The sequence below is a fragment of the Centropristis striata genome, chromosome 18, assembly GCF_030273125.1.
Source record: "Centropristis striata isolate RG_2023a ecotype Rhode Island chromosome 18, C.striata_1.0, whole genome shotgun sequence".
NCBI classification, from domain to species: Eukaryota; Metazoa; Chordata; class Actinopteri; order Perciformes; family Serranidae; genus Centropristis; species Centropristis striata.
In genome coordinates, this window is record NC_081534.1 from 21,986,396 (window position 1) to 22,003,323 (window position 16,928).

A 16,928-nucleotide genomic window follows, 5' to 3' on the forward strand; every position below is an offset into this window, starting at 1 on the left:
GAAGTGTGCGAAAGGAGCACTTCATCCCAGGTGCCTTTCAGCCACTGACCCTCTGCTGAAAGTCCCTGCAGCCTCTCTCTCTCTCTGCTCTGGCTGAGTTTATGTTGTTCACTTCCAGATTGTAGCTGTTCTCATGCTAAACTGGCCGCTCTGTGTCAGCTTTCAATGCAGCGTCTGGTGAAAGCCGTGTGGTCTGCTTTGTCTGCTTCAGTGGAAGAAATAAATAAAGAAAGCTGGTGACGGGGTAATGACAAAGCTTAGCATGTGAGGCCTGTAATTGAAACTTCACTGGCTAATTATTTGTCTTAAGAAGTCTAAATGATTTAAATACTGTAACTGCTATTGTGTTAAAGTTCATCCAGTCTCTCATTTAGACTGTTTGTATTCTAACTGTGGCAAAAAAAAGCCTCCTAACACATTGTTAAAGAACGTGCCGGGTCCTTCTGTGAGTCTGTCTCTTTATGTGCTCCCTGGGATCAGCAAAGAAATGCCTCTCCTCCACGGTGCCCTCTGCTGTAACCATGGCTACGCCGACTGGTTTTTCAAGCTGTGCGGCACTTAAGAATGTGAGGCGAACCTACAACACTGTCTCTCCAACGAGGGCAGCTGGCCCACAATGCAGCAGTGCAGCCAATGCTTCGCCGAGGCTCAGTCTGGTGCTGCTTTAACTCCTTAGTCTCTCCTGCTCTGCTCACCACAGAGCTGCTTATTTTATAGGACAGCTTTTTTAAGACGTTTCTGTGAGCCAAAGTTTTGTCTTAGCAACCATTAAACACACAGTTAAACCTCAGATATTCTAATGCTGAAGTGATTATAGCAAAAACATATTAGTAATTAATCTTGTGTGGCAATTCAATACAGTGTTTCCACACTGATGGGAATTTTATGCAGTATAAGTATACCTCTTCTGCATACATTTATATTTGAAATCTTTTGATTTTCCGATATTCTGTATTACTTTCAAATATATATTCTCCTGTATTTACGAGATGCACCTGAATGCACCATGCACAGTCAGCACCTACCTCGTAATCTTCAGTGGCCACCGTACTCGTACTCATACTTCCTAGCAGTGCAGCTGTGTTATTGGTGGCTAACTGCTTAAGCTAAACTGCTTTGTTTACCTCACTTAACGGCAGTTGGCATCTACCAACTCTGGCAAATTCGGTACTTTTTTTATGTTGTTATCATGACTTTGTGAGTGATTGATGCCCTGTTGCTGCTTCAGCTGCTCATGCTAAAAGTGGAGAGAGAAAGCAGAAGACCATTATTTGACTGCTGCTCCACAGTCAATGATAGAGTTGTAGATGAAATTTCTGAAATAGCAGTGATGGTAATCTTGTGGCGGAGAACGGCTGCCATAGAATTTGTACAGTGAAATGCAGTGCAATATGTTAATGTTTCACCTCCCAATGGTATCATTATGTGGTCGTACAGTAAATCATATATCAAGATTTTGTGATAAACAATTATGTTACTAAAATTGTTAATAACAAGTACATACCAACACAAATTTCACCAAATCTGTTCCATAGAGGCGTTATTTTGCTAACATGGAATAAAGAGTATACTAAAAAAGGTTTTACCATGTGATTATTTTATATAGACTATAATAATTTATTGAATTTCCAAAAAACAAGCTACAGTCATGGAAAAAAATATCAGACCACCCTTGTTTTCTTCAATTTCTTGTTAATTTTAGTGTTTGGATGAATATAATGATAACAACAAAAATATCTCATAAAAGTTTAATTTAAGAGCTGATATCGAGCCATTTCCCATGGTTTTCTTGATAATTACTAAAATCATTATCAGATTATGAAATTGCCTACACCACAACCCTGGAATCTACCCAGACCGCAACAGTACCCAAACCTGAAAAATATGTTTTTATTCCTTGTCTTTTTTACTATACTGGCTCCATTCCCTGTCGCTATCAAATGCTATTATTCGCTACAAGTTAATTCACATTCATTACTAATGAAATCAGCTGTAGTTTAACCAACCTGCAGTGTCTTTTCTTTTCTTAAATCTCTGCAAGCTGTTAGCACAGTTTTACAAATCACATCATTGTATCAATATTTTCTACAAGCATGAATCCATTGATAGAGCACGCTCATAAACCACAAGACTCTGATAGAAATATTCAGCCGCTGAGATAACTTCCACATTGTTTTCTCAATTCCACAAGCATGTGTCAGGGTCAGTAATTGAGTGAAATTCCAGTTTAGGCAGTACAGTTTCACAGCGGAGTTTCGCTGCGAGGTGGATGGCTGCCTCTCTAGATTACAACACTATCGGCTCGTCGGTGTTTACAGTGCTACTTTGTATTGTGCTGAATGAGATTGGCATCCGTTCAGTTTGTCTGGCACAATAGAATGGCGAGCCACACCCCAGATTCATCCCTCGAACTCAAACAGAAATCCAGCCTGAGAGGTTTATTCTAACACGGCAGTATGTGGCAGAGAATTGATTGAAATAAATCACTTTGGTGTTCGATTACACTTAAACTATCTGTGTCTCTATGATAAATAGGGATGCAGCTAATGACTACTTTCATTAGTGTAAATCTGTGTAGTGAATAATATTTTAGTTTGTTGTCTTTCCCTGATTTCAAAGGCTACATACCTGTAACATGATGCAATTTTCTGAACTTACCAGACTGTTCCAGTTTTATTATTTGCCTTAACCCGTGGTGGAATGTAACTAAGTACATTTACTCAAGAACTGTACTTAAGTATAATGTTGAGGTATTTGTACTTTACTTGAGTATTTCCATTTTATGTAACTTTATACTTCTACTTCAATACATTTTAAAGGCAAATAATGTACTTTTTACTCCACTACATTTAGCTGACAGCTTAAGTTACTTTTTAATGAATTTAATAACAGTATACTAAGTGATTAAAATGAGCCCTACCTTTACAAAATTAAAACACTGCTTACATAAATGCATCAATAATAATCCTCTAATATATTAACAATATATAAAACAAACTGAGTGGGTCCATTATGCATAACGAGTACTTTTACTTTTGGTACTTTAAGTACATTTTGATGCTGATACTTTAGTACTTTAACTTAAGTAAGTTAGAAATGCAGGACTTTTACTTGTAGTGGAGTAATTTCATAGTGTAGTATTAGTACTTTTACTTAAGTAAAGGATCTGAATACTTTTACCACCACTGGCCTTCACCCACTTCGTCAACATTATTCATGATTATTTCTCAATAAATCTCATTGTGGAAATATTTTGCGAAAGCGCCAATTGTCAACTATTCAATATTGCTGCAGTATCAATATTGAGACATTTGTTTAAAAAATATGCTGCAGTTCAGTCCAAGGTGTGCAAAATTGTTGTCACGTGACACTCATCATTCACGGCTTCACAGTTGGGCAGGAACTGGTCCGTGCAAACGCTTAATATTTGGTCAAATGTTAAATTAAATATCTGGAATAAAGTCGATTATATGAAAAATCACTATTTTAAACGTAGGTTTATTGTGATTGGTACAGGGACTGAAGTATCTGGAGGATAAATGGTGTAATTTTTTTTATTTGATTTTTAATTTTTTTTTTTTTTAAATGGGCCTTTCAAATCCGCCGGCAGGTTCTGGGGTTGAGAGGGTTCAAATATTCTGTCCGACCAACAGTCAAAGATATTACATTTGCTTTCATAAATGAAAAAGATAAGGAGCAAATCCTTCCTTTTAAGAATCTGAAACAGGAGAATGTTTGACATTTTTGCTTGAAAAATAACAACAATCCAGCGAGAGAGAAAGCCAAAGCATGAATCAATGTCTTTGGATCATTTTCAGTATTTCTCAGAGGGAAAAATAAACAGATTTTTTTTTTCACAGGACGCTCTTTTGCCTTGGTCAAAAGAAGGACAATATCAGTTGTGCCAGTTACATTGTGATCCTCATACAGCAGTTTAATATAACTGTGTAACATTCATTTTCATGTGTTCACTTCCTTCAGATTGACCCCTAAGATTGGCTTCCCCTGGAGCGAAATCAGAAACATTTCCTTCAACGATAAGAAGTTCATCATTAAGCCCATCGACAAAAAATCTCCAGTAAGTAGAACTCCCTTATTTAGACATGCTGACATTTTCCAATCCTGAAATGCTTCTTTTAAAAGCCTCATTTACCATCTTCCTGAGTTCTTGTTCCTCTTTAGATAAAACAAAGTGTGTGTATTAAGTTACTGTGTGTGTCTTTACTTAAGCTTTCTGCTTCCATTTTACCTGTGGTATCATGTTTCTCTGTAGTGGAGAGAAGAACCATTAGACATATCCTCAGTCTGATCTCGCATACAGAACAGCCATTATTAGTGATGGATCCAACAGAGCCTATATACCTTATCTGTGTACCTCAGGCTATTGTGCCTTTCACTGAAAGTGGAGCAGTGCCTTTAGTGTTATTTGTAGCAGTAATCTGTATTAAAAGTTTCCCCATCACCTGTTTCACAGCCACGACTGGATTCTTTGTTCTTTTATCAGCAAAACACAATGAGCTGGCAGCTGAACACTTCACTCAGCCTGGTTTTTGTTCACTTCTCTCTCTCCTTCTCTTTTTCTTCTACTACTCCAAATTTCTCCAGGACTTTGTGTTTTATGCACCAAGGCTGCGCATAAACAAGCGCATCCTGCAGCTGTGCATGGGCAACCACGAGCTGTACATGCGCCGCCGCAAACCGGACACAATCGAGGTGCAGCAGATGAAGGCCCAGGCCCGCGAGGAGAAGCAACAGAAACAGAGGGAGAGGTACGCACATGTGGAGATTATTTTAATGTTTTCTACCAAAATCTGTTTTCCACTTAGATAAAAGTAACAATATCCCAAAATGATCCCTAACATAAATAAAACTTGTAATTGTATGTTGTTTTAGGCTAAAACTTTTGAATGTATTTGACAAGTGCTGGGCAATAACTTAATATTATTAATAATATTGTTTATAGAATTTCAGCATTTAATTTTTTTGTTGTTTTATAAACAAAAAACAGCAAAACAATGGAACACAAACATCCAGCACCTCTCAAATAATTTCCTTTTTTTTCTGAATTTCTGTAGATATCGCAATAATGTTGTTACTGTGAATTATCTTAGCCAAATTAATTGTGAGACTAGAACTGCATATATTTGCCAATTAATCAATAAGTTCATCAACAGAAAATGAATAGGTAACTAATTCTATATTAATAATAATAATAACAATAATATAGTCAAATCACGTTTTTAAGTAATCTAGGAGGGGTAAAAAACCTAAACATTTGCTGGTGTCACACTTCTATAATGAGAATTTTATTTATAATTTTCTTTGTCATACATGATAATAAACAAAAACTTTAGATTTTTTAAAGTTTTTGATAGCCTTGTTTGCTCTGATAAAACATACTATTTGAAGACTAGAACAGACACAGAACAGGCATTTCTCATTATTTTCTGACATTTTATTGACAAAACAGTTAATCTAGAAAGTAATTGTTCGTTGCAACTCTGCATGAGGCGGTAGAAAGTAGATTTCTGCCATCAGAGAACTTTTTAAGTAGTTTGATCTCCCTCTGCTCTGAACCCACATTACCAGCGACACACAATTCATGCAGTTCAACATGTAAAGTGAAACCTCTGCTCATTGGGCAATAACACAGCATTCCTCCTCGAGTATGGGAAATGTGCTTCCTGAATTGGCTGAACTGAAAGTGAATGGGTGTTGACCCCTGTCTCTGCTCCAGCTGTCGGCCCGCTGTCTGTCCCGTACAGCTGTTCAAACACGGTGATGTAACGCCGAGCAGACGGCACGGTGAACACCAGTGGGTGAACCATTAGATCACCAGCAGCAGAGTTCAGGTTCAAACAGTAGCTCACAATGATGGAGCTGCTGGGCCACTGTCCAAATACAGTTACTGGATGGTTTGTGACAAGTCCATTAAGATGGCTAATTTAAACTTAATTAAAGCCTGAGGGAGATATCAGGTGGTTATAGAATAATTAATAATGAAGCTGGAGGACAAACAGGACAGTGAGGCAGATATGACCAGCCAACAGAGATATTTGGCCTCCTGACAAAAAGGGCAAAGTTTACATTAAAAGTACATTTTACAGAGATTTTTCCAACAAGTTGACTGTAGATATCAGAGTAAATACAAGGCTAATTTAACATGTATGATTGATTAAATCAAGTATGTGTGTGCTCTAATCAGTTCTTTAAGTGTATCTTGTATAATAAAATTAAAATAAGCATTTAGACTTAAATAAGCAAAAAATACAGTAAGAAAAATGTTTGGTCAATTAATCAATCATTTAAAACATTGTCAGTTAAACCCCCTTCAAGATCCCCTGTTAGTGATGACTGCACATTCTGCTGCTTAAAAATGTATAATTTATTTATTATTTATTTATGGACTTATTAGCAAACCATGATGTGAGCATGATATACAAGCTTAATATCAAACATGTTAAGTGAGAAAAAAGTATTTATTTCCCCATTTATTTACTTGCATCATGCAGCTTTCACAGGATCTTATACATGATATTTAATTTAGAGTATTTGTGTTGCCAAATGCGTGTAAACATGGGGCATTTTACCACCGCAAGATAAATTACATTTACATGAAAAGTAAATATGCAGTATGTGACTCTGATGGATGCATGAGGTGTTTTAATGTTTCTGAAGTGGTCAAGCTTCTGCACTCCTGTGGTGAATCTGGGCTCGTGTGTCTCTATACAAGTGTGTGTGTGTGTGTGTGTGTGTGTGTGTGTGTGTGTGTGTGTGTGTGAGCTCAATGACCGTCGTTTGTCAGCCGTAACTATGCATCAACCCTGCAAGCTCATGACGGCTGTGTGTTATCTGCAGAGCCCAGCTGGAGGAGGAGAAGAAGAAGAGAGAGGCCATCGAGAAAGAGAAGGAGCAGATGGAGCGAGAGAAGCAGGATCTGATGATGAGGCTGTACGACTTCGAGGAGAAGACCAAGAAGGCGGAGAAAGGTGGGGAGGGGAGCAGCTCATGCATCACTTATATCCTGAAGAAGTGTGTGTGTGAAAATAGTTAGAAGATGTGTTTACATGCGGGTAGGTGAATGTGAGGTTAACAGGTTATGAAAGCAGGTTTCTTGTTTTGTAAACATAGATGACGAACGCTGAGCTGCAACAAAGAAGCATCTGTTATTTACTTTAACAGTGATGTCATCTGTGTGTACAATAAGAAGCCCGATGGTTAGTAATGTTCCTCATTTATATTCTTGATATTCTTCCAAAGCTGAGGCGTTTTTCCGCTTTGCTTCTAGTTCAGCTCATCCACAGCCAGTAAAATCAGTAAACCAGCAGCGTTTCTGCTAAAGAAAATTCAACCTTTAGAGGCATTTTATTGGGTTCAGTAAGCTATCAAGCTAATGCGATCATTAGGTGACTCCGGGGCTTCCTCTTCAGTAATGATTAACAAGTTTCCTGCCCATAAATAAGCTGCCAAATGATTTGCGTTGTTTGTTTTTCAAAGCTTTAAATCCCAGCTGATTATGGTTTCACAGCCTAAATAATACAAGTGACAGAAAGTTCACACAGTCGTGGGAAAGAGTTGGATCCTCCTTGTATCCTGTTTCACTTCAGTATCTCTATACCGACAGTCAACCACAAAATAAAAATATACACATTTTTCCTGCAGAAGGAAGAGGGACATCTCAATAAATTATTTATGTCAGTAATTCAATTCAAAAAGTGGAAATAACACATTATAAAGATCCATTACACACAGAATGAAACATTTCATGTCTTAATTTATTTAATTTCTTCTAATTATAATGATTATGGCTTACGTTTATTGAAGACCTAAATTCAGTGTCTCAAAAAATTTGAATATTACAAAAGACCAATTTTAAAAAGTATGTTTAATCTGGAAATGTTGGCCTCTGAAAAGTATGTCCATCTATATTCACTCAGTATTTGGTTGGGGCGATTTGACTTGAACTACAGGAAATGGACTTTTCCATGATATTCTAATGTATTGAGATGCACCTGTAGGAAAGAAAGTCTAAAAGGAACTCTGACACCTCACGTTTCAAAGTGTTGACAGGTTTTTGAGAATTGTATTGTTTCTGGTGTTAACAATAAGAAAAGTCTCAATAACGTCAACTTTATCCTTTTATAATCAAGAGGGCAAAATCACAGAGCTGAATGGTTCTTTTATCAGGAACTCTAGTTGGAGTACCTCACAAAAAGCTGGAAAATCAATCTCTTCCCTTCTACATGCTAGCTGTGAGCTTAGTCTCATATCCCTTCTGCTTCTTCTGGTAGATCTTCAGGACCAGCTCCAGAGGGCCATGATGCTGGAGCAGGAGCGGAGGAGAGCCGAGGAGGAGGCGGCTCGCCTAGAGGCCGAGCGTCAGGCCGCACTGTTGGCTAAAGAGGAGCTGGCCCGCCACGCTGAGGACCAGAAGAAGAGTCAGGAGCAGCTGGTCAGTATTGTAACTTTAAGAGTCAGGTTCCCTTCTCATTAAATGAGAAAGAAATGCCTCGCAGGTTCATAAACAAAATCTGAAAAGTTGGCACCTTGTTTGCAAGATAAGATAAATTAAGAGCTTTTCTCACTACTTCAATCAGTACTTTGTGCAGGTCTGTACCAGGCACCACACTGCATTGTGCCTGGCTACTAGAGCTCCAGACAAAACCACTTTGTAGCGTCCAGCAGGACCACACCCCGTTACTTCAGACTAACTGCCCCCTCACCCCGAGCCGCTGTCTGTGGACCACCCACAGGACTGAGTGCTGCTCCGTCTTTCACTTTAACAGCCGGACAGTAAAGCTGGATTTCTTCTCCACATTCACAGTTTTATCGCGCAGACGCCTGCTGCAACGGCCTTTATACTTAAACCCTATTAAGACGCTTGAGCAACGGATTAAGTCACCGTGGAACTTTCAATTGACTGTAACTGAAAAAGACACATTGGAGTCGTCTTATCATGTCTGAAAAACATGTTGCTTATTAATAATAGTCCACTGTGTCACCTGAACACCTTGAACACAACGATTTCACAGCTGAGGAGTCTGTTAAGTGTTTCTACAAATACAGCAGGTGTACCGTCTAATACTGAGCCTCCGGTTAGTTCAGTCTGGTGAAAAACAAGCTGTGGTGGTCAGAAGGAATGTACCAAAACACCGAGCTGCAGAGGAAGAACAGAGGTTGGCTTCATTTCATGAGGAGGCTCCACTCAAAGCTTCTTTTTACTACTATTGATACATTTCTCGTATATAAACCTTAAAAATATAGCCGTTAAAATACAATCACTGTAAGACTTTTAGAAGAGAGAAATGTCTTATTGACATCTTCAAACATTATAGATAGTACTCTTATATTAGGCCCTTTCTATTTTTCCAACTAATTCATAAAACTTTAACTGCTTCTTCATACAGATTAAAGCCAGCAATGCAGTTTAACATCAGCTTTTCAGCATTCACACTGCAATTTATTCAAAAAATTACTCTTTGTAGTTTTACTATTGCTGTTTGAAATTAGTTAAAGCTTGTAAAGTGCCATGTTGTCGTAACCCTTTATGTGTAGCAACCAAAAAGTCTTGAATCTTGAATATTTTCCTAAGTAGTCAGGCGAGTCATAAGTACCGTAATAGAGTAGTTAATTGCATGTTATTATTTGACTTGATACTTGTTTTATGCTGTTTTATTCTTCGCTGTCAGGAAGAGGCTACAGTAAGTGTGTTTACATCTGTTTTGATGGCTGTTTTGTGTAGAGTTTTTAGTGGAAAGTGGTAATGTCACAAAAATTTGCTTAGTTTTTTTTACACTTGGCTAGATGAGAACAGACTTGGTGAAATATTCATAAAGCATGTGATTTTAATGTCCACTGAAGAAATGGAAATTGTTGCTGAAAAACAGCAGATCTGTGTGGGTGATGAGGAGACTGTAACCTTCTTCAAATTAATACATGAAACACACAAATGCCATATTTTCATCATGTTTTCCACATTGTTAGAGCTCTGACTGGCGCTCTTTTAACTCCATGTTGTAGCTCCCTCTTCTGCTATGGTTAATGGCAGCTGACTAAAGAATTAGTGGCAACAACTATTTATCTTCATGAACCAACTTCTTACCTTCACACCACAGTGGAAACACACATTTGCAGGTTTACATAACATGAACATCTATATCTTTGTGTAGTTTGATAATTGAGACTACTTGATTGAATAGAGGTTATATATCTTGATCCACCTCCATGTGTTTAATCTGGACTCTTAAATAAGTGTCTGTCCTGTTGTTTTGTCTCAGGCTGCAGAGCTGGCAGAGCACACCGCCAAGATCAGTCTGCTGGAGGAGGCCAAGAAACGCAAGGAGGAGGAGGCCGACTCATGGCAGCTCAGGGTGAGAGCTTTAACTGACGGTAACCTGCAGCGCGCAGTATACTTTAAGCTATTTCTGTCATTTACAGCAGACAAGTACATTACATTACACCCACACGGGCTGAATTAGATACTTTTAGACCCTTTCTCTGCTATTACACATTCTCCAACCTGCCAAAACTGTCACAAGGAGTCAATTTGTTCTGGGTGTCTGCCATTTTGAACCTAAAACAAATCAAATGTGGTGGGACAGTGAGGGAATTTGCATTTGTACTTTATTTTGTTAAATTAAAAACATCAGGTTTTCTACCACAGTTCAGACAACCAGTGCATTAATCCGTCAATTGCACATCAGAACACATATTAAAATATACAGGTGCATCTCAATGGATTAAAATATATTGGAAAAGTCCATTTCCAGTAGTTCAAGTGAAATAGCCCCAACCAAGTATTGAGTCATACAGATGGACATACTTTTCAGAGGCCAACATTTCCATATTAAACATTTTACTTTTGTAATATTCAGGTTTTTTTTTTTGAGACACTGAATTTTAGGTCTTCATTAAATGTAATATTAAGTAAAAATTTAGACATGAAATGTTTCATTCTGTGTGTAATGGATCTATATAATGTGTTATTTCCACTTTTTGAATTAATTTATGGACATAAATGAAGTTTTCTATGATATTCCTATTTCTTGAGATGCACCTGTATATACATGATAAACGACAACAGTTACAGCATACACATATTTTTTTCAGAGACAAAGAGTGAACTGACTGTCTCTGTGTGTAACTGATTCTTCTCTGCAGGCCAAGGAGGCCCAGGACGATCTCCTAAAGACCAAGGAGGAGCTGCACATGGTGATGACGGCGCCCCCGCCTCCTCCCCCTCCCCCCATGTACGACCACATGGACGACAACAGCGACAGCGAGGAGAACGCCAGCGAGGAAAACGCCAGCACGCACAGCGCCGACCTGCAGAATGAAGGCTTCTACGACCACCGCAACGAGGAGGACCGCCTGACCGAGGCCGAGAAGAACGAGCGCGTCCAGAACCAGCTGAAGGTGAGGAAACGGAGAGAATTAACTTCACACCTCACACAGTCAATCATCCTCCAGATGCAGATACAGTATTCAATTTATTCTGTGTGAAAAGAGATTGTCTTCATCAAGTAGCCTCATAGTTTAGTGTTTTTCACACTTGAACTGTCTCCTGTATGCGTTTGTTTATATTCTGTGATGTCACAAATTAAATAGTCACCATCTCTATAAGACCTGTAGCTGTGTATTTAAGGTGGGAATCAGCAGAGGCCCCACGATACGATTTTATCCTGATATTTGAGTCACGATACGATATTATTGTGATTTTAAACATATTGCGATACAGTATATTGCGATTTAACTGTTTCACTGCATTTTTTGTCCATAAAATTAAATTCAATCAAGAATTGTTTTGTCCAATAAGAGAAAATTCTCAGTCTATTCATCTCACTTCAGTCTTTTTATTTCTCCACAATGAGAGTCAAAGCCACAGACTGACCAACAAAGTATTCAGTCAAACTGAACTGAACTGATATCAAACATGTATGGACGACAACAACTGCAGCATTAGGCCTCAGTCCTTTGCAAATGAAGAAAGTAATAGATTGTGTTATTTTCTTTATGCTTTCTGAATTGTGAGGCAGCCATGTATGTAAAGAGGAGACTTGTGGTATCCCAGAGAGCCTGTTTTCATTAAGATAGCATGACATCAGAGGTCACATGACCGCTTTGAAAATCACCATGAAACCTAAAAAAAAGAAGCCTAACTTTGCGCCATTATTTCCACAACTTCCCAACAAGATATCCTGACGCATAGTGCCTTTAGATTCATTAGGTCTTCTAGTTTCATATGGTACCAGTTTCTCCAGTATATTCCTAAAAGTGAGCCTGTTACGGCCTTTGGAAAAAAACAAAAACAGCAGGCTGACGGAACGCTAAATATCGATACTTTGCGGCCGTGAACCGATATAATATTGCCACTCAAAATATCCAGATACTATACTGTATTGTTTTTTCCCCCACCTCTGCTGTATATTAAAGTGGGGTTGTATGAGGTAGTTATCCATAGTCAGTGTATTACTTGGAGTAGATGGCCGTGGAGGTTGCTGTGTGATTAACAGCCCTAATGATACGTTCTGGAGGGACACGAGGGCTCCCTCCTTGAGCCAGACCGGGCAGGGCAGCTCGCCAGCGAGTGTCTGTTGGCGAGATATCATGGAGCTGCCACCCTGTGGGCTCACCAACTTCTACTTCTTTCCCTCTCTGCTGTATCAGGATGTAATGGCCTTGTTGCCACAGTTGCCAGGTGATTTTGCATATTACAGGCCCTAAATCTCACACAGAGGGTGATAGTGTTTTCCCTTACAGTTCACAGTCAGTAAAAGGATTTCTACAGGAACTCAGCTTTTGAATTCACGCTGTAATCAAATATCTGCTTCATTTTCATTGAATTCACGCTGTAATCAAATATCTGCTTCATTTTCATTGCAGCCCAAATAAAGCACACCAGCGTGTTTTTTTTAAATTTTCAACCAAACTTTGTCCCACTGGATGTCTGCACTGCTCTCACAACCCATAGTGTTGAGGTGAAAGTGTAAAGGCTGGCAGCAGATTACCCCTCAGGTTACACTCTACTCACTGTTGCCATTTTTAGGACTGGTTGTGGTGGTTGTAGCACGGTTAGCATAGCCACCGGCTCAGCCACCATCCATTGAGAGCTGTGTGCAGGCAATCAATGTGCTCTGAATTCTGTATACAACCACTTTAAGGCAAGAAGTTTAATTCTGACCAAGAGAAACCATATTTTGGATTCACTATCCCAGTCAATCAGGGCTCTAGATGTTTTCAAACACAGCTTCAGACCATAAGAAGATTGTATTGTATTGTTACCACCAAGTCTCTGAAGGCACTTATAATTTCACTGTGGTTGTGTCGCTTTTAGTGCTGATCTTTGTGAGTTTGACTGTTTTTGCAATAAGGCTAATTTGCATAGAAAGGGTCAATTTTGAAGCAGAAATATGCATATTACCTGATTTAAATGCATGCAAATAGCACGTGTCTTATCTGTGCAGGCTTAGTGGCTGCACAATCTTTTTACAAATTGGTCTGGAGCTGTTCGTTATATAGTTGCGCCGTGAATTAGTTATCCTATCTAACAGGAGGCTTCTTAGAAATTTTACATGTTGTATGCTCCACCCATCACTGTGATTTAATTTTATTCTAGAGCTGTATTAGTTTTCTGGTTTGTTTCGAGGTTTGATCTCTTTCCCTCTTTCCCCCCTCAGGCCCTGACCTCAGAGCTGGCTCAGGCACGTGATGAATCCAAGAATACCCAGAACGACCTTCTTCACAGCGAGAACGTCCGGGCCGGCCGAGACAAATACAAGACCCTGCGACAGATCAGGCAGGGCAACACCAAGCAGAGGATCGACGAGTTTGAGGCCTTATAAAAAAGCCTTCGGCCCCCCTCGGCCGCTCACCCTTTCTGAATGGTCACTACATCTCGGCCGACACACACATGGACACACATATTAACACACAACTGGAGCAGTATAAGCATCAATTACAGAGAGACACACTCCTGTCGTGAGTGTGCACAGCTTTGTAAATCCTTTGAAGAAAAACTTAGTGCCAAAACCTTCCTCTTCTTAGTGTTTCAGATCTTATTTGTGTATTTGATTGTGTGTAATTTGATCGAATTCAGACCAAATCATTATTGTTTTTATCCAGAGGTGTGATGAAGTAGTGGGACTAGCCAAATTTTATTATATTATTATTATTTCATGATGTGCACATGATGTAATCAAAGCCTCGCTTCTTTTTGATGTCCGTCTTTGTTGTGTAGGAAGAAAAAAAAAGGACAGTTTGTCGTTTATAGCGACCACTCAGAAAGGGGTTAAACAGTATACGCAGGAAAATGTACTTTTGTTTTTGTTTTCCATTATATTTGAACACTTCCATTTTATGTTTAATATTGCTATACAGTAGTTTAAAATTATCCCTAGTTGATATTTATACTGTATATGGGACATTAAAAAAAGGGTATTTCATCTTGGTTTGTATATTTTTGCTATCTACTAATGATAATGAAAATGTTTCAAAGGTTTTATATATTGACCAAAATAATAGCAGTCTTATGTTCAATACGTTTTCCTTTAGATCACTAAATTAAAGAGATTTAACTGTAAATTATTATTATTTTTTACTGTAGGAAATATCCAGCTGCATGCCATTAAATCAGTTAAGGAGATTGCTATCTATCTAGGTACTTTTGATTTTTTTTTTTTTTTTGCAGTGCAGTTCACAGCCTGCCGAGGAATGTTGTTATCCTCGGACACTGTGTCGACTGGGACACTTAGTTTAATATATTTTATTTCTCTGTTCCGTGTCATGTCGCTGTTGAGTGAGAGATGAGCATGTGTTTGTGTGCTTTTACCCTCCTAAGTTGCCTTCTTCTCTGGCTGTCTCCTCCTCAGGGATCAGTCCCAGACAGTTGGTCTTCACTTCATAGCCACGGTGCTTAGTCACAATAAACAATATGGAAGCTTTTAGTTCTTTTAGTGTTAAGCCTTACGAGGGTTGAGGTGAACGTTACAGAGTTTTCATTTTGCAGCTTGGGCACAGCGGACTGACACAGACAGTTACAGCACCTCGCTCTCCTCTCGCTGGACACGGACTAGAGTAGCATCTACTGACACTGTAATGGAAACACACAGCTCTGCTGGCCTTTGTATATGAACAGGATTTTATAATGAGGTGTTCAACATATTGGCAATAAAGAAAAATCTATGATTACACAACAGCGTGTGTTTACTTTGTACACTGTGTGGACACAAATGTCTCGTATACTGAATGGAATGCACTGAATTTTCAAAAGTACCGTCTCGATTCCCACAGGACGATTCCACTGATGTTTTCTTCATCACCAGCTGATGAATTTTGATTTATCCTGCAAAATGTCCCAATGTCATATGTACGGTAACGTAAAATTTGACGGCGCAGGACCCCAGACTTTATCTTTTTTATTTAATATCATTATTAAAGCAGGCATTTGAATATTAAAACACTCCAGAAACCGACTGATTGTGATCGACTTTAGTTAACACATAACGTTAAGTCTGAATTTCAGGAGGAACTGTGCAAAGCATGATAACGTTTACTAACAGGCTATATTGAGAGTAGTTAATACTGTTGAATGTGTTTCGTTATCCTAAACAATAATCAGTATATTAAAACTGAAATGAAAATAAAGCCTGTCCGTTGTAACACATATTTTACTTATATCTCTACTTGTCTGTGTAAAGTTGTCCTCTGCAGGTGATGCAGACAAGGTGGACCTCTGATGCTTCACATGAGACTCACAACTGGACTCAAACACATACACAACTTATCAATATCTGAGGTTACATATTAATGTTTTTATGTATGTGTAGTTTGACTTAAATCTTTAGCTGTTGTAGTGTTTTTATGGTTTTGCATTAAATCATATTATTAAAAGCACACATTTATCAGCTTCCTGATTGTATTCTCACATTTTTAAAATTAGACATATATCACCAGGAATAAGAGTTGAACATAAATGCTTAATGTTTTATCTGTGTTGTATTCTATCAGATATTTTAAATTAACATTTTCACACGGCAATAAAGACACGTTAGCTCAAATGTAAATATAATTTATTGAAATGCATAAAAAACAACAAGGTGGACAATATTTAAGTCTAGAAAAGTTCTCCATGATGGTGAGCAGCTTGACCTGCTGACCTCCCCCATGCTGCTGCTGCTGCTCTCACAGTGGAAGAAGAAGACATCTGGGCAGCTCTTCCTCAAAGAAGAGGAGAAGGTCTTTCCACCACAGTCAACCAGCAGACACTGATGTCCAGCAGCTCGCTGGACACAGAGCTGTCACCAATGATTCACACTGACTATGGGAGGAAAATAAATGAGAGTATTAAATGCTTCAGGTAAAACAATATATTTAAAACAAAAAGTTATGAGTGTCTAAATAATGTTGAAAACACTAGTGTGTGACATGTGAAGGATAAAATGGAAGAAGGGATCCACACCTCAAAAATATAAAACATTATTCAATTTAATTTATTTTGTAGTCCTTTGAAGACAGATAATGTGATCATAATGTCAGCCGTCTGAAGTCAAGTTACCAAGACTGGAAGTTAAATTTATTGACAAATATACTGAAATAAGTAAATACAAACATAAAATGGCCTTTCTGTCTTAATTGATATTCCAGATAATAATCCCAGACAGTCTGTCAGTGTCACATCATAAAGGTAGATGCATACTGTTTAATAGCGCTGTGGGGATTATCATTTTACACGTTAACCGATACGCCCCGACACATCTACACTGAGAAACAACCCGCAGATTTTCCAAATGTAATAAATTTGTTTTAATCATACCTGAGTAGAAGTTATTAATAAGCAAAAAATATATAATTATGTGCCAGTATCAATCCAACATCTAAGGTAAGAATACTAACCTAATTACATATCACTCAGCTCATAATAAAGTTTAATC

General features: G+C 38.4%; 1 protein-coding gene across 3 annotated transcripts in view; it reads left to right on the top strand.

Annotated features, from left to right (window-relative positions):
• ezrb (ezrin b) overlaps window positions 1-15,191 on the top strand; it is a 40,707-nt gene extending 25,516 nt beyond the window's left edge. For all 3 annotated transcript variants that reach the window (XM_059356263.1, XM_059356264.1, XM_059356265.1), the window contains 7 exons: window positions 3,982-4,078; window positions 4,606-4,769; window positions 6,859-6,989; window positions 8,292-8,452; window positions 10,278-10,370; window positions 11,161-11,415; window positions 13,677-15,191. In XM_059356263.1, the coding sequence (XP_059212246.1) occupies window positions 3,982-4,078; window positions 4,606-4,769; window positions 6,859-6,989; window positions 8,292-8,452; window positions 10,278-10,370; window positions 11,161-11,415; window positions 13,677-13,841 (1,066 nt within the window). In that variant the 3' untranslated portion in view covers window positions 13,842-15,191. The remainder of the gene's footprint in view (window positions 1-3,981; window positions 4,079-4,605; window positions 4,770-6,858; window positions 6,990-8,291; window positions 8,453-10,277; window positions 10,371-11,160; window positions 11,416-13,676) is intronic.
• Window positions 15,192-16,928: the final 1,737 nt, after the last annotated feature.